Source organism: Heloderma suspectum, chromosome 4 (genome assembly GCF_057233095.1).
Source record: "Heloderma suspectum isolate Gila_16-S chromosome 4, 16-S_ref, whole genome shotgun sequence".
Taxonomy (NCBI): domain Eukaryota; kingdom Metazoa; phylum Chordata; class Lepidosauria; order Squamata; family Helodermatidae; genus Heloderma; species Heloderma suspectum.
In genome coordinates this window covers 113,431,799-113,453,632 of record NC_139461.1, presented here as the reverse complement: position 1 = coordinate 113,453,632, position 21,834 = coordinate 113,431,799, and the positions used below count along the sequence as shown (strand labels likewise).

Below are 21,834 nucleotides of genomic sequence, written 5' to 3'. Positions count from 1 at the left end.
GATCTGGAGACCTTGAAAGCTTGCTCTCTTTTGTGTGTGTGTGATCTTTGAGTTGGCCTAATAATGGTATTACCTTAATATGTATTTTAGAATGCTTCTTATGGCCAATTCAGTGACCTTTGCTTTTTGTGTATCTTTAGAAGAAATTGGGTGGTTATTCTCCCTTCATCCCACTGCACTGAGAACAGAGCCACAGATTTATTTATTGTTTAAAGCTACTTCACCTTTCTGCTTTTTCAGGTTGTGGAATCAGCGTGTTTTAAAAAATGGACATAATCCAGCCAAAGTAAAGTGCTGTTCAGCCTGATCTTATGCATGTCTACTAGGAAGCAAGTCCCACTCATTTGTGTAAGTTTATCTTCATTTTCAGGATATGTTCCGTTATCTGTCCCCTGCCCCCAATCCACACATATATATCCAATACCTTCACAGTCTGATGATAGAATCACAGAATTTTAGAGTTCAAAGGGACCTTGGAGGTCCAAGCTTCTAGTCTATGAAGAAATCTTGCAACCACAGCACCCCAACTGATGGTTGTTCATCCTCTGCTTAAATACCTCCAGCAAAGGAGAGCTCACCACCTCCTGGGACAATCTGTTCCACTACCCAACAGCTCTCACTATTAACAAGTTTCTCTTAATGTTTAGCTGACATCTGCTTCCTTGCAATTTGCACCCATTAGTTCTAGTCTTGCCTTCTGGAGCAACAGAGAACAAGCCTCCTCCATTATGCTTCTGATGAAAAAGGCTCTTGCCTAGAAAAGCTCATGCCATAACATTTTATTTTAGCTCTTAAAGGTGGCACAAACACTTGTTTTTGCTGCAACAAATGGAGGCAGCTACTCTTCTGGAACTTGTCTAGTTACCCCTGGAAATTCTAACAAGCTATCTTCTAGAAAATAAGATTATTCTGGTAGATGCTGTTAAGAGCATTTAAAATGCTACATCCAGGTAACTGGTTGTGTGAATAGTGTTCTGCAATATATAGTCACAAATGTGAAACACAGGTTTCTGGTTATTTTGAGTAACAAGCTTCAAAGATGCCATATAAGTGAAAATCTGATCCTTCAGGGCAACAGCAATCTCTGTGACAACACCCCCTTCCAACACCTGGGATACAACAAACTAGATATCAAAATTAAGAGAGATTTGACGCCTACACTGTTTGTACCCAAACACCATGCACAGATTTTGGTGAGTAGAAATCATGGGGATTCACTACAGATTAATTGATGGAAGGATCCAAATGGTCTTCCTGTCATGAAGCAATTCTAAGATAAATTCCACTGATTTCAGTGGGAGAAATGTACAAACTCACCCACTGAAATCAGTGGGATTTAAAATTGCTTAATTTTGATTGGATTGTGCTTATTACTATTATTGTTGTAGTGGTGTTAAAGTACATCATACTTACGTTACTATGTAAACAAAAAAGGGCATATCCCACCTGGAATTACATGTAACTACTATTGAACAAGGTTATAATCATGCTTACCTGGGCTGGGAGTAAGCACCACTGGATACAGTGGGACTTACATCTGAGTAAATATGCATAGGATTGCTCTATGACAAACAGGTTTGTTAACGGTCACCTTAATTTTATTGATGTTTCATTGGTTATATTCTATATGATTGGATTTTATCATTTCTGTTTTATGTAAATTTTATGGTTGGCCACTTTGAAAGCTCCAGATAAGAAGTAGCCTATACACTTAAGCTCCAGATAAGAAGTAGCCTATACACTTAAGAAATTAAATAATAATGTAAAGAAAATCGAGCTCCCTGCTCCTAAGGTACTTCTAATCTACATTTAAATAATCTTCCAGTGGAATCATTTAGGAAATATTGTTCCAGTGCGATCATTCTGACTAAAAGCAGTGTTCATTATATTTTTCAGTGCAATTCTACCTTTGCATTGTGAGATATTTGACGTAACAGCTGCTTGCATAAGAACCTCGCTGCATCAGACCAAAGTCTGTTCTTGTCCAGCAGCTTCCTGTTTCCCTGGTGACCAACCAATGCCTCTGGGAAGGCTGCAAACAGGGCTTGAGGGCAATAGTCCTCTCCTGGTGTAATATGAAGTAAATTTTAAAGAGACCAGTCTAGAACAACAAAGTGACCCCCTCCCTTTAATAGGGGACCTCTCACTTATTGCATGTATTGATGGATTGATGGAAAAGTGTTTTTATCCCACTCCTTAGCCAAAAAGCTTCCCCGAATGGCTTACATGTAATTAGTGAAACAAGGCAGTCCCTACCTGCAGGCTTACTGGCCAAAAAGACACAACACACAAGGAAAAAGGAATTGGGGTGGGGGGAAGAAAGAGGGAATTAGATGTTTCAGGAGGGCTGGTGGAATGGCCCTGCTGTCCCTCTGTACAGCCTGTCAGAATGACCACTGGTGGTGAACAGTCGAGGGAGGAGGAACTTTCAAAACTTACATTGGAATGGTGTTGATAGGATACTGGGGTATTGTTGTGGGCAGGATAGATGCACAACCAGTGAAAAATGGACAAATTGCAAGCTTTCAGTTGATTTTCTGAAAGGCCCTCAGTGTATAATTGGTTGGACTGGTGTGAGCATATCATGTTTTACAATCTCACTGGCTCCTAGTTCATTTCTGGACCCAATTCAAAGGGCTGTTTTTGATCTTTAAAGCCCTTCATGGCTTGGGACCAAGGTACCTGAAGGACTGCTTGGCCCCAAGCAATCTGCCCTAAATCTTAAGAACTTGATCTGAGACCCTTTTCCAAGTCACCCCACTAGGTGAGGTGCAGTGGGTGGCTAGTGGGGAAAGGGGCTTTTTCAAGTGGTGGCACCCCAGCTTTAGAATGCCCTCACCACAGAAACTCACTTGGCACCTGCCTTGCTATCATTTTTGCACCTGGCAAAGATTTTTAATTTTTTTCCCCTGGGCCTTTGAATCTATTCTTGCTTTGGGGGGTGGGAGGCGCTGAGGTTTTTTAGGCTGTTTATATGTTTTATTGCATATCCGCATAGTTAAAGCAATGGTATTCCCCATAGTAACCTATGGCTGCGTGAGCTGGACCATAAGGAAGGCTGAGTGAAGGAAGATAGATGCTTTTGAACTGTGGTGCTGGAGGAAAATTCTGAGAGTGCCTTGGGCTGCAAGATCAAGCCAGTCCATACTCCAGGAAATAAAGCCAGACTGCTCACTTGAGGGAAGGATATTAAAGGCAAAACTGAAGTACTTTGGCCACATCATGAGAAGACAGGATACCCTGGAGAAGATGCTGATGCTAGGGAGAGTGGAAGGCAAAAGGAAGAGGGGCCGACCAAGGGCAAGATGGATGGATGATATTCTGGAGGTGACGGACTTGACCTTGGGGGAGCTGGGGGTGGCGATGGCCGACAGGAAGCTCTGGCGTGGGCTGGTCCATGAAGTCACGAAGAGTTGGAAGTGACTGACCGAATAAACAACAAAAATGTTTTATTGACTTACATATTTAAATTCAGTTTTATTTTTGTTGCAAGCTGCCCTGAGAACAAGGTTATAGAATGGCATATTATAATAGTAATAATATTAATAATAAAGAATATGTGTTACATTAGAGCCAGTGTGGTGTAGTGGCAAGAGTGTTGGTCTAGGAGCTGGGAGATCCGGGCTCTAGTCACCACTCGGCCATGGAAGCTCACTGGGTGATTTTGGGCCAGTCACAGACTCTCAGCCCAACCCACCTCACAGGGTTGTTGTTGTGAGGATAAAATGGAGAGGAGGAGGATAATGTAAGCCGCCTTGGGTTCCTTGCAAGGGAAAAAAGGCAGGGTATAAATGCAATAAATAATAATAATAATCTTGCAATGTGAAAAGTACATGTTTTTGCTGCAAGACTACAATCCTGTGCACGTTGACTTGGGAGTACATGCCACAAGACACAGTGGGACATACTTCCGAGCATACATACTAAAACGAGTTCTAACGTTCCCCACCCTTCGTTTCTCTCGAACATTCCTGGGAAGGCTGATGAATAAACAGCCAAGAAGCTTCTACGCCTGAGCCCGAAGGGTGCCTCTTTAACCACGCTCCCTAAAGCAGAACCATCCAATATCCGCTTCCACCCGCTCGCCTTTAAAAACTCGAGACCATAGAAGCAAAAAGTTTTATTCTTATCCTTCACTTCCTGTTCCCGTTTGAACACCGCCATATGCAGGGTAAGAACGTTGATTACGCGGAATAGTGAGCCGCTCTGCCACTTGCGTTGGATGTCCCGCACATGGTTACGTCCTGTGGGAACCGGAAGTATCGTTGCAGCTTGAGTCTGAATTCTTGCTGGAGGTTCAGACACCCCACTCGCCGGAAATTATTCCCCCCCCTCTCTTCCAGGGTCGCGAAGCTTACCTCATTTCCGGCTCTGAAGCGACTAGCAAGTTTTTATTCCTTCACCTTCCGTTGCTCCGCTTTGTGTTCTTAGCGCGCATGCGCCCCACCCCAACCTCCTCACCAGCACCCAGCGGTGGCGGCGGAGGAGTTCGGCAGTTCAAAATGGCGGCGGCGACTGTGGTGGAGTTGGGGTTGCGGGGGCGCGGGTAAGAATAACAATATTTTTGATAGCAAAAGCCCTAGTCATTGTAAGCCACTCTTTGACAAGGAGAAAATGGGGCGAAGGAGTAGAAAGAACGAGGGGAAGGGCGAGAACGCGCGGCTACTGGGCCGTTATAACGGTCGTGAGGCGGCCTTTTTTGGGCCTGGCGTCTGAGGCTCGAGTAGGACAAGCTTCTTCATAACCCGCCTTTTCTCGAGCCAGGAGACGCTCCTGCGCCGGTCACTCACCGCCACCGGCACTTTCCTTACCCCCACCTCCGTCTCCTTCCACCTTCAGTGCCTGGTCGGGTTTTTTCCCGCTCGGCTGAAGGTAGGTGAGGGCCTAATTTCGAGTCCCGCCAAACTCCCTGCCCCCACCCGGAAGGGGTGCCCCACCCCCAGGCCTTCAGAGTATACTAGAATACGAACCTCTCGCCCGGCTTGGTCACAGGTGACTGGGAACGGGAATGTTAAACACTGTAAGACCCTTGGGGCAAGGAGCGGTCGTCTTTTTCTTTCTTTGTTCTGCTCTTGTAGGACTGTGCTGTGCGTGTAGGACTGTGACGCGCGTGCACAGGCTCAGCTCACACTATTCTTGCTATCTTCTCTAAAGGCTTCTGCTTGGAAGATGTTCGGGAATAGACTTTCCTCTCTGAATTCACTACAGTGCAGAGATAGGAAATCTTTTTCCTGACAGTAATTATTAAGAGGATATGAAGATGGCAGAGAACAACTGCTCAGTTTGTCCACAAGGGCAGAATAAGAAGAAATAGGTTTGGTAACAGGAATATCTAGGCACTTTGGTTTTTTTTGTAAATTGCATTTATAGCTGGCTCTTATTTATAGTGCCAGCCCAAGATATTTTTCTGCCTGAAGCAGTGTATAAGATAGTGCTCCACCATCTAGAACCAGCATTTTAAAAAGTTTTGCTGCAATATTTTGCCACTAATTCCACATTCCCTCTCTACTCCCCCCCCCCCAAATCCCCTGTGGTGTTGCCTGAAGCAGTTCATTTCACCTGGCTGCATGGCAAGGTTGGCCCTGCATTTAATTTAGCAGTGTAGAAATCACCCTTTCTTGGATGCTTTCAGGGGGAAAGCTGATAGGCATCTGTTGAAGGAAGCCTTAGTCAGGGTGGAGAGGCTGTTGCCCTTCAGATGCTGTTGGACTACAACTCTCATTATTTCTGAGCATTTACTCTGTTTTCTGGGGCTGATGGTATTGGAATCAGACAGCATCTGGATGGCTACAGTTTCCCCACTTTTTTCTGAGGTGATGAAAGGCTAGTACAATGGGTCCCTCCAGCTCTGTGATTCTAAGGCATTCTATGCACATAGACTTGGAAATAAGATTTATTGAACTCACTGGAACTGACTGACAGGGTAAACAATAATAGGATCAGCTGGTAAGAAAGATAACAATCTCCTAGATGTTAGCTGTTGAAAGAGTGATTTACTAAGCCATGTACCAATGTCCTTCTGTTTTTTTTGACAGCCAGAAATTGTGGTATTGATAGCTGAAGTGGGCAAATGTGGGAGGTCTGAGGGTCTCCAGACACCCCTCCCCCACAGTCTGCCCCTCCCCTCCCCTGGGGGGAAAAAATAAAATTGGCAGTTTGCCCCGACTGTACCACCAAATTCAGTGGCCGTAAGAAAAAATGTTTAAAGGTAAAAATGGTGTCCGTAGTGCTACAAGGGTCAAATTTAGCTTGTTTTCAAACTAAATTTGACCATTTCATTGTTCCATACCCACTCACTAGTGAGCATTGCAAGGATCAAATTTAGCTTGCAAACATGCTAAATTTGGTCCTGTAGCACTATAGATGCCATTTTTTTCTTTAAAACGCTTTTTGGACTGCCCCTGAATTTGGTGGCAGGGGCCACATGCAGGGCGCATGTTGTCCACCCCTGAACTTTACATTTACAATTGCATGGGGTAATTGCTAAACAAATGTTACGTATTTGATAAACTTGGAAAACTCAGGATTTCCAATCTAGTTTGACTTGCTTATTAGCTAATAGAAAGAAACATTTTAGGTTTGGATGGTAGGAATAGAATTTGAGATACTTTCACTTATTAAACTAAGCTATGAAGTTTTTGCTAGTTCACACTGACTTTCAAGTGTCAGAGTTGGATTTCCACTGCAGATATTTATGTAACAACCAACCCAGTAACAGGATCAAACACACCTTTTTTGAGGGGAGTTAACATCTGTTGAGGTTAAAAGATAAAACTGGTTTTTCTTGTTAGAACATGATCTTCACCATTTTCCCAGGTGATAAGCATATGGCCACAGTGAGATAGCTGGCATATAAATGGGAACAAATGACAATCTACTAAGGGGAAAAATGGGGAGAAACACTGTTTAACTGCTGTTTGCTTTTCTTCAACTTCAGTTACTTGTGGGGGGTAAGGGATAAATTTGCAGTCATGGAAGTAGGTAGTACATCTGGCAATTTTATATCCCAGTACTAGCTTTCATGTCAACTGACAACTAACAATCACCGAAGTTACTTGATGAGCAGTCTGTTTTCCAAGGTAATGGATACACACAACTTTTCCGAACTTCTTAAAAGAAAGAAAAAGAAACCACAGAGGGTGATATAATACCTTAGTTGCAAAATATTGGCTGCAGTTAACTAGACCAAAGCCTCAAAAGACATTTTAATTTCTTGTTTTTTCTTCAACTGTACTTTGGCAACAGATTCTTAAATCTGTGCCATGGTATACTACTGAGATTTTACTTTCCTAAGAGCATGTTTTAGTCAAAATGTTCATGGATCTGCCTGTGGAGACGTTGGGTTGGATCCAGATTTGGTGTTGGAGGAACAGAAGGGTTCCTTCTGTTCAGTGAAGGGACTGGAATGTAGGTGAGGCACCTGCTGGAGGAGGAGGAGAGGCAATTTTCATTGATCCCCCAGCAACAACTTCCACGCTGTTCCCTGGAGCAGCTTCTTGGGGTGCACAGGGAAGGGGGAATCAACAAAAATTTGCTAGCAGAGCACCCCATGGATGAAGGGTTTTAACTCTTAAAGATGTATACAGGTTGGAAACTGGTATCTAAAGGACCATCTGTCCACTAGTAAAGATCATCATCAGAGGCCCTGCTCTGGGTACCCCCACTATCAGAAGTTAGGCGGGTGATGACTAGAGAAAAGGCATACTCTGTGATGGTGTCCTAACTTTAGAAATAACATGAGGTCTACTTGCCACATGCCTACTTTGAGTTCTGAGCATCAGGCCAAGACTCTTTGTTTGCCCGTGCTTTTAATGTTTGCCCATGCTTTTAAACACATCCCCTAGTTGAAGTCCTGGCTGTAGCCCTGAAGGAAGAAGTTTGCCGGAGCTTTATTTTTAGTGTTCGAACTGCTGTTTTGTTGTTTCATGACTTGTATTTTTAATAAGACTGCAACTTGGTTAAGTACATCTTAATCAATCAGTCATATTAGTTGATTGATCTGTCATCTTAAACTTGCATGAATTTTGCATATGGGTAAAAATATTTTTGAAGAAGATAGCATAGCTTAACTCAGGAGTCCCCAACCTTTTTAGACATTTGGGCACATTTGAGAAACTCCTGTGGATGCCACCACAAAATGGCTCCCATGGAAAATGTGGCTAGTCCCATAATGGCTGCTTTTGGGGCCTGGGTAGTCAAAAGATGTTGGGGACGGGGGGGGGGAATATCAAGGTTAGAAGCTGGGAAGGAGGAAATAGCAAAGGGGAGGATAGAGGCTACGAGGGGGATAGAACAGCGAGGTGAGGGAGAGAGAAAGAGCAAGGCTAGGAAGGGAGGAAAACAAGAAGGCTAGGGATGGGGAAGGGAGAGAAATAGCAAGGCTAAGAGCTGGGATTAGAGAGCAAAGGGGAAAGGTCTGTGTGGATTTAAGAAGATTGGGAGGGGCTAGGAAGCAACTCTTTCCTTCTCTTCCTGCTCGCTAAACAGCTGATTAGCAGCAGTTTCAGGAACAGGAAGGAAAACATGGTGCCCTAACCTTTTTCAAGTTTTTTTATTAAAATAATTTTTTGAAGGGTGCAGGGAGTGGAGAACTTTGTGATTACCATTGGAGGTCCCTTCAGGCACCATGAAATGCCACATTGGGGCCCCCTGGTGTAACTTATTCAGAAACAATCTGGAGGCAGAGTGAGCAATGAGGTTAGTTAAAAAGGGGGGATGGCGGAGACCTCCAAAAGGATCTCTCCAAGTTGGAGGACTGGGCATTAAAATAACATGTGGTTCAAGGTAAGCAAATGTAAAGTGATGCATATTGGGGCAAAAAATCCTAACTTCACATATGTGGGGGCTGAATTGTTGGTGACTGACGAGGAAGGGGATCGTGGAGATGTGGTGGATAGCTTGATGCAAACATCAACCCAGTTTGTGGCTGCTGTGAAAAGACAAATTCTATCTTTTGGGAATCATTAGGAAGGGAATCAAAAATAAAACTGCCAGTATCACAAATCTGTATCAATGTACAGATTTGTATACCATTATATAAATCTGTGGTGCAACCACATTTGGAATGCTACATACATTTCTGGTCACCACCCTTCAAAAAGGATATTGTAGAGGTGGAAAAGGTGCAGAAAAGGTCAACCAAAATGGGATCAGTGGGCTAGAGCAACTCCTTTGTGAGGAAAGGTTACACATTTGGGGCTTTTGAGCTTAGAAAAAAGGCAAGTAAAGGGGAACATGATAAGAGTGGTATAACATTGTACATGGTGTAGAGAAAGTGGATAGGGTGAAGTTTTTCTCCTTATAATTCTAGAACCCAGAGTCATCCCATGAAACTCAATAGTGGGAGATTCAGGACATACCAAAGGAACTGCATCTTCACACAGCGCACTGTTTAACTATGGAATTTACTACCATAAGATATAACAATGTCCACCAACTTGGACAGCTTTACAAGAGGATTAGACAAATTCATGGAGGATAAGGCTAATGATGGCTATATATTACCTCCAATATCAGAGGCAGTATGCTGTTCAATATCTGTTGCTGGGGTACACAAGCAGGAGGGTGCTATTGCCCTCATGTCCTGTTTGTGGGCTTGTCATGGACATTTGTTTGACAACTATGAAAACAGAATGCTGGACTAGATAGCCCTTAGGTCTGTTCCAGCACAGTGTTTCTTAGATTTTTTAGTCCCTTTATATTTTAGATATTGTAGCAGGCACCATCTTATAGTTAGTCCCCCTGTGTGAGAGAGGAGGGAGAATTCCTCTTTTAATATTGTGCTTGCTTGCCATCTGCAGTTTTTAATGAAGCATTTGTATTAAAAGTTGTATAGATAGATATAAAAAGATAGGTATAAAACTTACCAGCTGATTAATTTGGGCCATCAAAACATGAAAAATTGGGGAACCTTTCTGAGTTTCAGTTTTCAATTTTTCTATTGGAAATTTTGGGGAACATTGGGAAAAATGTTATATGATCATGACAGGGGCCCAGCATAAGCGCTTTTTAATTGTATAATAAAGAATTGGGGTTAGTGGAGAGATGACGTTATGAATAAAGACTTCTCATAGCTGATTGTTCAGAAGACTGCCAGGAATCACTAAACTTGTTCATATATATGGTTTTAGTCTGTGTTTAAATATTCAGTGATATAAACACTATACATCTAAGCACTAATTAATTGTGTTCACATTATAAACGTTTGTATTTTCTCTCCAAAGAATAGTTATAGGAACATGGATTCTTACACCATTAAAAGTTTTAATTACAAAATTTATTACAAAGAAGAAGAATATTATATTACAAAATGAGCTGCTGTAACTCCTCTGAGAATAATTAAGAGTATGGCTAACACGAATATGCAACAAGATAAATTGTTTTGACATTTAGAAGCAGCTGATGTCTCACCAGATGTTTCTATGGAAATGTTCTCTGAAGCTGATCAGACTTCCAGTTTGATACTTTCTAGATAATATATTCTAGACTAAGGATTGTATCCAATGTTAGTCCTACTTGGAATAGACATTGAAATTAATGGGACTTAAACTAGGCTAATGTTGGATACAACCCTAATTATCCATGTATAAGAGAAATTAACATGATTTCTGCTATTAGCCTATATCTAGTTTTGCAGTTTGGGTTGTAGGAAATTATACTTGATCTAACGGACTAGTAGAAGTAAAAATGGACATGCTTCGGTGGTGATTTTGCTATCTTATTTCACTGCCCTAGTATATTTATACTGTGTGTTCACTGGGTAATTACAATTTGGAGAGCAATCCTGTGCCCCCTAGACAGCTTCTGGGGGAGACAGGATTTTTTGGTTTCCCAGCTCCGAGCTTGTAGACAGCGTTACGAGCTCATAGCTGGGAAACCATGCTCCCCTTCTCTTCATAGCCAGGGCAGAGAGAACCATGATGGCTGCTCCTCTGTGCCTGTCCGTGCTCATAACACGGAGCATGGACAGGGCAAAAAGGGGATGTACCCGGGGGAGGGGAGGAGACCATGGAAGCTGTTTTACACAATTTCCTATGTGGTCTCTAGCCCTGTTCCCACCCCCTCCCTGAACCTATGCTTAGACGCCCAAAATTGGGCATCTAAGGCAAACTGCAGTGCAACCAGAGCACAGAAGAAATCCTTTCCTCCATGCTTCAGCTGCCCTGCATTGGATAGATGGTTGCCTCCGACTTCAGAGGAAGTCGGAGGCAACTGACTATCTCAATAGGATTGCGCCCTTAGTTGTGTGAGTTATCCTTGATGTTACCACAGACTGCAATTAATATTTCAAACATATATTGTTTCAGATTGTTAAGAATTCTCTAAATGGGTAGTATAATGTTATCTTGTTGACCTAAACTATTTTATTTGATCCCTAATCTATACTTGTTAATATATTTACAGTATTGAGGATGCTGATATTTCTGAGAGAAGTGCAAATGAAGAAAATGGGGATATTTCAGAAGGAGACCAACCTCAAATTAAGCATAGTCGACATAAAAAAAAGAAACACAAACATCGAGGCAAACATAAGAAACATAAACATTCTTCAGAAGAAGATAAGGACAAAAAGCATAAACATAGACACAAACATAAGAAACATAAACGAAAGGAAGTTGCTGATGGCTCTGATAAGGAAGATGGTCCAGCCAAGAGAACTAAAATTGACTTCTTAGCTCCTCTAGAAGACTTAGAGAAACAAAGAGCATTGCTAAAAGCTGAACTTGAAAATGAGCTAATGGAAGGAAAAGTTCAGTCTGGGATGGGATTAATATTACAAGGTTATGAGTCAGGTTCTGAAGAAGAGGGAGAAATCAATGACAAGGTGAGAAATGGGACTAGATCTGCAACTAAGTCATCAAATGTTAAAGGGAAATTAGAGATTATGGACAATAAAACTAGTTCAAAGAAACGGAGTAAGAGCAGATCAAAAGAACGGACTCGACACAGATCTGATAAAAAGAAAAGCAAGTCAGGAGTTGATGGAATAAAAGAGAAAGCAACCAGAAGTAAATCAAAAGAGAGAAAAAAATCAAAAAGCCCATCTAGAAGAACAAAGTCTCAAGACCAAGTAGGAAAATCAAAATCCCCAACCCTTAAAAGGCGCTCCCAGGAGAAAAATAAGAAGTCCAGGTCTCCTCCAGAGGATAAGACTAAAGTAGAAGATAAAATCAAGTCGAGAGATCGTAAAAAATCTCCTGTTGTTAATGATAGTAAAAGCAGAGATCGTGGCAAAAAATCCAGATCTCCAGTAGAGCAAAGGAGCAAATCCAAAGACAGACGATCAAGGTCTAAAGACAGAAAATCCAGGAGATCAGAAAATGAAAAAGAAAAGAAGCCAGTTAAATCTCCTTCTAAAGATGCATCATCAGGGAAAGAAAACAGGTCTCCTAGTAGAAGACCTGGCCGCAGCCCTAAAGGAAGAAGTTTGTCTCCGAAACTACGAGATAAGCCTAGGCGCAGCAGATCACCTCTTCTTAATGATCGTAGATCTAAACAGAGTAAATCACCATCTCGCAATCGGTCTCCTGGTCGAAGAGCAAAGAGCAGATCAGCAGAGAGAAAAAGAAGAGAATCGGAAAGGAGGCGGTTTTCTTCTCCCAGGTAATTTTAATGAACAAAACAAAGTCTTGGATTCAGACTTCATTCCCAGTGGTAGAGTGGGGAGGAGTTGATGTGACTTTTGCAGATTCCCTCCCACTTTCCTGTGTACTTCCTCCACTCTCTAGAAGGTTGGGTGAATCTCCAGAACAGTATGGATGTGGCCACTATCTGGAAAATCACAAGTATGCAACGATTCCCACTGTGGACCCTAAAAATGACCAAACAATTGGCCCTTTTGCAATTCCAGTTTTTAGGATTGTAAAAAGCTGTGTGCCCTAAGCAGACACAAAGAACTGCATGTCTAAGGGCACAATTGGCAATTTTGGAGAGCTGGGGTGAGTTGTATGTGTGCACTTTTGTCCAGGTAGAGCATTTTTCTTTATAAATAGGAAGCCCACATGTTAACTAGTCTTCAGTTTGGGTTTTTTCTTAGGTCTTTTGGTTAAGATAAGACCCTAGTTTGAGGTGATATGTATATAACGTTTGTATGGGAAGAGACATAAATACCTTTAAAAAGGATTAGATGACTAGAACTATTGACATGTATCAGTGGATGCTACTGATGATAGCAAAACATGCAAACTTCGTTTTTGGAAGCAGTATATGACTGATTACCAAATGCTGAAGATTAATGGGGAGAGAGACAAATACCAACAATATGTCCTGCTTATGAACTGTGTTGTCACATAAATCTGGTGCCAGTCAACAGATAAAATGCTATGTGGCCATTGGTCTAACCCACTGTGGCAATTTTTAAGCACTTGTGCCATTCTTATTAGGCAGAATTCGGCCCTGTTCTGTAATTTTTTCCTACTTTTTTTTCTGGTGCAAAAGCAAACCTCTAAACCAGGTGGGAAACCTGCAGACCATATGTGTCTACACCCCTGCCATGCCACTGAATATGGCAGCAAGAAAAAAAATATTGGTAGCTTTATGATACAATACAAGAATACAAACATTATTTGTATTTATTTTGAAACAGTATAGGTACTGTTCAGAGTCTAAACAGTGCTTATACTGTAACAAAATAAATACAAATACCTTTTAGAATGTAGTCCTCAAGCTGCTGGAGCTGATGGGAAACAACCATTAGGAATACACTGTTTTTTTATCAATACACTGTGTATATCATTTTTTATGAAAATATTACTGTTTGACATTTCTGATAGATTCTTTGCTTCTTAGAGCTGGGATTGCTTTTTCTTATCTTCATTGCTTCGTTAAGATTTCCACCATATTCATTTTCACATTGTCTCTAGCTGGCAAGTTGTGTGTGTTTGCGGTTTTTCCCCTTTTACAGAGGTCATGTGTTTAAATGAGGATTGGGAAAGCAGCAAAGCTTTGTTTACCATGGATATAGTTTCTATCAATCTGTTAAGCAAACATTTTCATAATTGTCCTAAATAACATGAGAATGCCATGTGAATTCAGAGGAGAAAGAACCTACTAGCCCAGGCTTCTCCAGCCTAGTGCCCTTCACATAATTTTGGGCTACAACTCCCAGGATTCCTTACCATTGGCCATGCTGGCTGCAGCTGATGGGAGTTGGTCCACAACATTAGGCTGGTGCCAGGTTGGGAAAGTCTAGTCTGTGGATACAAGAGCTAGCTTTGGAAGTAAAAAGGGAGAATTAAATGTCCTTCACAGCCACTTTTTAAAAGCTTAGTTTGTATTACTTGTTTTGAGTTTATATAGTGTAAGGGAATAGATTGGAATGTCTGAGGAATGCAAACACAATTAAATTGTACACTGAATGCTGCTATACAATTGAAAGGATCATTCGAAGAAATTATTCTGGACATCAGTGCCATGTTCTTATCAGTAGTATACAGCTTTGGAGTACTGATTGGATCCAGAGTTTCCATGTGCAGAACCTCATTCATGAAATGCCTCCTCCTGGAGAAAGAGGGTGGGGGTAGATGATGTTCACCAATTCCCCCTTCCCCTTGCAGCCCCCTGAAAAGCTGCTGCAAAGGGTTGGGGGACACTTAAGTAGTGTGGGAGGTGAAGTGGAAGGCTGAAGGGAGAATCAGTGAACCCCCCCCCCCCCATTCCAGCGACAGTGTTGCTGGATCTCAGTCCCATCCTGAAATGTAAGGGGCACTCTGGTTCTAACTCACCGAGTTTACCATGATATGTTGATGACAAAAGAGCAATAATAGTAACAGGTTTTGTTTATCTTTGAGATTTTAATTATTTAGTAATGAAATGTGGTACTTAAAATGCTCACTTGACCTGGCTTTTAAGTAGTCTTTGGTGTTGCTGCCTGTGGAAGTGAGAATCTCCTCAAGGCAGAAAAGCTTTTGTAACTTGGAAGAGAGCTGATTTTTCTGTCTTTCTACATGCCAGAAGTGCCTATCTTGGGTATGTGTGGAAAAGCAGGCTAATAACCCTTGGAGACTTCTTTGCAACATTGTTGTAGGCAATAAAAAGAAAGGGTGAGGAGTAAGTGTGGATATCAAACACTTGCCAGGTCTCATATGGCGTGTAGCATGAAAGAGGTATTGTCTTTATTCAGGGCAGTAAAACCACTGTCTGATATTACTCTTCCCACTCTGTTGTCAGTTTTTTTCTTATGCCTGTCAACATTTTGATCATTGGGCTGTTTGGTTGGGTTTTTTTTAAGAGTTTTGTCAAACTCGGGAGCCCCTGCTGACTGCGAACTGTCTTCGTGTGCAAAATTGATTTGTCAGTTTTTGAGCATTTAAAAAGTATGACCAATCTGTATGCAGGCTTCTCGATGCAATTGAGTGCTTGATTTGCCCTGGGAGCAGGTCTGAGGGGCCAATTTAAGCACGCCACCTCTGGCCTGCAGTATTAATAGTGAACTACATTAATAATGGACTCTCTCAGCACTGCCCTACTACCTGCACTAGGAGTAATAACAGTGAACTATGCTGCAGGGTTGTTGTGTACTGCTCTCACCCTAACCTGCACTGTGTGAATAAAAGCCATGGATACCCCAGCAGATTGTTGTAAGCTATTCTCTCAGCTTCAGCCCAACCTGCAATAGGAGTACCTCTGGATAACATAGCAGGGTTGTTGTACTAGAACCTGACCTGCAGTATTCAACACCAACTACACTGCAGAGCTGTCATAAATCACTCCCTTCCAGCAACACCCCCTTTCAACCTGCAGTTTTGGGACAATGAACTGCATTTGCTTTGGAATTTGCATCAATTGAGTTATTTTTTAAAATGTTTCACACTAAAAATAATAACTGAGTTAAAGCAGGAACTCTACTCGTTGCTGCTACCTTTGGTATGGGAGGTGGTGGTGAAGACACTGGTGCATGATCGCAGCTTCATTAAAACCTTGGATTTCTTCATTGATTTCTAAGGGCAGCTCTCACTTCTATCTCTGGAGACATTTGGAAATAGCTCCTTAGTGTGAACCAGGAAGTAACATTCAGGCAATGGTTCTTTCTACTGTTTATATATATCTGTGTGTCTCTGTAATTCCATTTTGTTATTTTTTCTTCTCACTTAACATTCTGTGCCATGTAGTTACTATAGGACCATTTGTTTTATGTGGGTTTTTTATTCTTAGGTTTTTTCCTCCTTTTTGGTATTCTGCAAACTTTAGGGTTACCCCAGATCTGCTGATACCTTTCTCGTGTGCATGTGCACGCGCAGTTTCAACTACAAATACATGAGCATAGGAAGACTCAAGTTGGTATTGGTACATATGATAATGCAAACTAAGTATTTAGTGAAGATTTGCATATTCTTGTGTGCCTTATTTAGAATTCTAGGCTTCCATGTGGTTTCATTGTTTGGAAGCCCAAATGCCTTTAAAATATTCTTGAGTTCTAAATACTCTTAGAAAAAGCCTAATTTAAAATAGGTTAAGATTAAAACAGGGCATAAAATAAGTCTTTTAGTTATATTTTTTGCCATCCCAGTATTAATAACCCAGGCACATATTTTAAAAGATGCTAGGATGTAAAGACTAAATTTTTTCTGCTGTGTGAATTTTCCTTTACAATTGGGTTTCAGGTTGAGTTTTTAAAGGGAACTATGTCTATTTTATGTAAGCCTCTATTTTTACACTGTTCCTTCTCCCATCTCCAAGAACACGAACTAGAGATGATATCCTCTCTAGACGGGAGCGATCAAAAGATACCAGCCCACCAAGGTGGTCCCCATCTAGAAGAAGATCCAGATCTCCCATTCGACGAAGATCTCGTTCACCTCTTCGACGCAGCCGATCTCCAAGAAGGAGGAGTAGATCACCTCGGAGAAGGTATGAAGGCTGCCATACTGTGTGATTTGTAAATAGAAATAAAATTGTTAACTAATTAGTTATTTTTTTAATTGACTTCCCTCTTCTCAATTATACATAAGCCAATTCCATAATTATCCTTCATTTCAGATGATACTGTGGCCCAGTTCACACATAATGACTACCTGTGGTTTGTTTAAATCATGGGTAGTTGTACTGTACAGAAATGAGCGAGTGCGTTGGCTCCTGACCACTGACTTGTTTCCACTTTGATAAACAGCTGAGGAACATCTCCATTCCTGGGTTGTTTGGCATGATGTTTGAACCCTGCACTCTGGGTTGTTGAGGGAGAAACAACCCAGAATTTTAACCCATGGTTTGTTGTTGGGTTAAAACTCTGGGTTGTTTCTCCCTCAACAACCCAGAGTGCAGGGTTTGCACATCACAGCAAATAACCCAGGAGCTTCTGGGTTGTTCTGCAGAGCAGTTGGTTGGGAGGCAGCATGCTTGCTTGTTCCTGTGCGGTCATGACTAACCCATGTTTTAAACATTATATGGCAGTCGTGACAGCTAAACCGGGTCAGTTTCTTTTTTCTAATGAAATGCTAGGAGTAAGAATCACAACATCACCCTGATCCATAACAGATTTAGTCTAGCTTCTGTACCAGAATAACTTTTCTGTAGGGTCTTATGTTAGTAATAGCTAAGTCCCATCCTAAGCAATATTTGCTCTTGGATGAAACAGATATGAATGTTATAATAATGTCAAACAAGACTAACCATGGGAGTTAATATCTGTCTGTTTATTTAAAAGATATATTTGGTCTTTTCCACTGTTTTAAATCTCCCCCCCCCACACACACACACACACATTTTTCAGGGATAGGGGTCGCCGGAGTAGATCTCGTCTTCGAAGGAGATCCAGATCACGGGGCGGCCATAGACGGAGGAGCAGAAGCAAGATAGAAGATAAATTTAAAGGAAGCCTTTCTGAAGGGATGAAGGTTGAGCAAGAATCTTCATCGGATGAAAAGTAAGAATTGAGTTTTAATGCCTCATATTGTGATGTTAAATCTGAGGAGGGCCGTATTATCAACATGGAGGAAAATCTTGATTATTAATAGTGTGTTAAGGTCCTGCAGCTAGTTGATCTGTGCCTTACGTACCACATACAAGGTAAATTCTGAGCTATGCAATATTTCCACCAGAAGAGCTTCTGGCTATAAGCAGTAGAGTTTGTATGATTAAGGCTCAGCTATAAATGTTCATATATGTGCTTTCTGCCAAAAGATTATTGGGTACAATACAGAGAAAGTTAAGGGTTCGATTTGATTATTTTAGTGCGTCAAAAATTGTGCAGAATACCAGCAGTGAAGCTTATCAGTGCAATCATGGAATGCCTTTTGTAGCTATTCCAACAGATACTGGGTAAAATCCAAAGAGCTGGTCTGGTTCATGCAAAAGCACTAGCCCAGTGAAATTTGACAGGATGTGTGTGACCAATATACCCCTATGCCATATGCAAACAGCTTTTAAAACTCCCCTCAGTTTTCGAAATGGATTATTCTGGCATGGGTGTCTGCTGTTTGGGGAAAAGCAATCTAAAGCGTCTCTGGGTCACAACATTAGTTTTTATTGTTCTTTGGATCCTGACTTCTGTTGATTTCTTTGAACAAGGGGATTTGGGCTGTGAACTTAAGCAAACAAACATGGAAGTTGATTCCACTGAAATCTCTGGTATTTTTTTTTCCAATTAAGTGTACGTAGGACTGAGGGGTGTTAGTAGTCACTAGGCTCCCGCTACAGTTTCTTTTCATTAAGTTTTGTATCATCAGTGCTTGATGTTTTTTATTTTCAGAAAACAATTCCAGATTTATAGAGAAGTATGACAAGTTATTATTGCTAGCTAATGCTTAGAGTTGACTGTTTTGGGGGCATGAACCTTTCTTTTGCATAATCCAAATATTCTAGTCAATGAAATGAATTTAACAGTAATTACATGTAAGAGCATACATTTGATATACTTCCATTTGCTTTTTGACTCCTGAAACTTTAGGGTACACACATGTCACATTTCAGGATTTTGTTTGTAACCTGAAGGGTTAAGGTGCTTTCTTTTATAAAGGTCAATTCTTTTCAGAATTCTACATATTCCACAGTGGTGGTTTAAGGGCTACATTTTGCGCAGTGTTGACCTAAACAAACTCAGGCTTATACTTTTCTTAAGCATCAAATAAAAAGTAGAAGACATACATATGGGAAAAATACATTTTGCCTTAGTGGTACTCAGAGAAAACATTCAGAAATAATTACTAATCTCTTTTCACAGTTTAACCATCAGAATTGTCAAATAGCTTACTGGAATAGAAGAAGTCCTTGACTTGGATCCCAAAATACGTTAATTTAAGGATGTTCATGGGAGGAAAGGGCAGCATCCAGTGCTGCTGCTCCCTGACTGGGATGACCACTTGTGCAATAGGACAGTAGCACTTGTTAGTGCAAACCAAGAAACTGTCTGAAACCACCGCTTTTGGAATTGGACAAGTCAGCAGAGGTCGCAGAAAGGAGCTCTCTTGACTTGTTCCATTCTGGAAGCAGTAATTCCTTGGTAGCAAGTGCTACTTCCCCATTGCGCTAGTGGTCATTCCCACTAATACAGCAGATTTAGAGCTGGCAGATTGCCTGCATTGGATATTTCCCAGAGTTTCCTGTTTCTTCCCCCTACAGCCACCTGTGTCTGGGGGTGTACGAAATCCACTTACTGTTCCGGTCTGGGGCGTCCACGGGGGGTGGGAGGCGATCCGTCCCTCCCCCAGGAATCCTCCCCAGCTGGCTCCCCTCCGCGGCAAGTCCGCGGAGCCGCCAGCCGGGCCCATCCGCAGCCGGACTTCCGTCCGCTGTCGGTCTGCGGCTGCAAATGGTGTCCGGCGTAGCAGATGCCATTTGCGTCCCTGCTTTAGCCATGATAGGCTACGTAAATCTTTACGTAGCCTATCACGGCTAAAGCAGGGACGCAAATGACATAAATCTTTACGTAGCCTACCATGAAAAGAGTAGCGATGCAAATTGCGTAGCGGACGCCATTTGCGTCCCTGCTCTTTGCCGTGATAGGCTACGTAAAGATTTACGTAGCCTATCACGGCTAAAGCAGGGACGCAAATGACGTCAGCTTTGCCGGACGCCATTTGCGGCTGCAGACCGGGGCATTGGATGGACCGTACCGGCCAGCGGTAGGTAGGGTCCACCCGGGGAGAATTTCGCGGGGTGGCAGAGGGTAGTGCTCAGTTCCGCCAGGGACTCCGGGGGAAGCACTTCTTTAGAATCCGGCCTCATTGGAGTCCATGGCAGAATTCTCCGCCATCCCTATCTGTGTCCCCCGAAAAGCCTCTTTGGAGACTTGAGGGGGGGGCCTCCTGAACAATGTGGGATGAGGGAGGAGAGAATTGCCAAAATTGGGTGGACCTCTGCATGAATTTGGACAGTTTTCCTCTCCCCTAGTAGCCCCGCTCCCCTAGTAGCCCCGCTCCCCTAGTAGCCCCGCTCCCCTAGTAGCCCCGCTCCCCTAGTAGCCCCGCTCCCCTAGTAGCCCCGCTCCCCTAGTAGCCCCGCTCCCCTAGTAGCCCCGCTCCCCTAGTAGCCCCGCTCCCCTACTTCCTTTCCAACATAGTTCAGGAGAGGCTCCTGACATTCTGAAGAGGCTTTTTATATATGTGGCGGTGGGCACAGGTGACTGCATGAGAGAGAGAGACAGGAATCTTTCCTTCCATGAACCTCCTTAAGGATATAAGCCTTTGTGTACTGCTTTCAAGGTACTGGAGTATACATTTTTGCATCAACAGATACATAGTGATATATCATATCGTTATATTTTTCAATAGCCTTGAAGATTTTGATGTTGAAGAAGAAGACGAGGAAGCTTTGATAGAGCAAAGAAGATTGCAGAGGCAAGCAATTGTGCAGGTATGTAATAGTGCTTACCTTTCTAAACCAGACTGACATTTTTAATATAATCCAAAAGCAGCAGTTGGGCAGTACCTTTATTAGGACGAAGTAAAATGCCACAAATGTTAGTGCAAGCCATCACGCTAAGTGGTACAAAAACAGGATGGAGGAAGAAGAGAAAAGCCCAGAAATTAGTAGCTATGAGGTCTCCAGTTTAGACCCTGTCTCAAAATAGAGATGGCTGATGGAATAAATTAGTCACTGGTAGGTGTTGCAGATATCAGATTAGACCTAGCATTCTTGGACAAAGAAGCAGTGGCTGACTCCCATGTCTGAAAACATAAAGGTCAGCTGTAACTCTGATCTTTCTCTTACTCTGACTGAAACACACAGGTTCCCGGGTAGGCAGAGAGCAACAGAAGTAAAGAGAAACATAACCATCTTTATATTAGTGAAGCCAAAGATTACTTTTAGCTCAGGGGTGGGCAACCTTTTTTCTTTCACATTCCATTGTGGGTAGTATGTTGGGGGCCACACGTTGGCCATGGGCAGGGCTGAAGTTAGTAGTTGGCAGGGCCAGACACTGTCTACTAAATGTTCTGGCATAATTTATCAATACTATATCAATACAAAATCTACATTATAATTTGTCAGTGGCTTAAAGTATGGTGATTCTCTTTTCAGAAATACAAGTACTTAACTGAAGACAGTAATATGTCTATGCCGTCTGAACCAAGCAGTCCTCAGAGCAGCACTCGCAGTCGCTCAAACTCACCTGATGACATTCTTGAACGGGTAGCTGCCGATGTTAAAGAGTATGAACGGGAAAATGTGGACACTTTTGAGGCCTCAGTGAAGGCTAAGCATAACCTCATGACAGTGGAGCAAAATAATGGTAAGAATAAGTGGTATTTCTGTGTTACATGTTCTGATAGGATAAACGCCATCCCAAATATCAAAAATATAACTCATGCATTGGGTCAGCTATGAGTAAAAGATTTTGTGTCCTTATTTTTGGGATACTATGAAAGCAGGTGTTTTGTCACCTCTGGAAGCCTAGTTAAA

The 21,834-nt window shown here is 42.1% G+C and overlaps 1 protein-coding gene across 4 annotated transcripts in view; it reads left to right on the top strand.

Moving 5' to 3' along the window:
* The first annotated feature begins 4,271 nt into the window (after positions 1-4,271).
* The window catches only part of PRP4K (pre-mRNA processing factor kinase PRP4K), a 39,650-nt gene continuing 22,087 nt past the window's right edge, over positions 4,272-21,834 (top strand). For 2 of the 4 annotated variants that reach the window (XM_084850436.1, XM_084850435.1), the window contains exons 1-6: positions 4,273-4,546; positions 11,404-12,603; positions 16,678-16,848; positions 17,708-17,860; positions 20,706-20,787; positions 21,454-21,664. In XM_084850436.1, the coding sequence (XP_084706562.1) occupies positions 4,437-4,546; positions 11,404-12,603; positions 16,678-16,848; positions 17,708-17,860; positions 20,706-20,787; positions 21,454-21,664 (1,927 nt within the window). In that variant the 5' untranslated portion in view covers positions 4,273-4,436. Of the gene's footprint in view, positions 7,080-11,403; positions 12,604-16,677; positions 16,849-17,707; positions 17,861-20,705; positions 20,788-21,453; positions 21,665-21,834 lie in introns of all 4 variants that reach the window. The other 2 variants (XM_084850437.1, XM_084850438.1) reach the window with 2 other exon arrangements.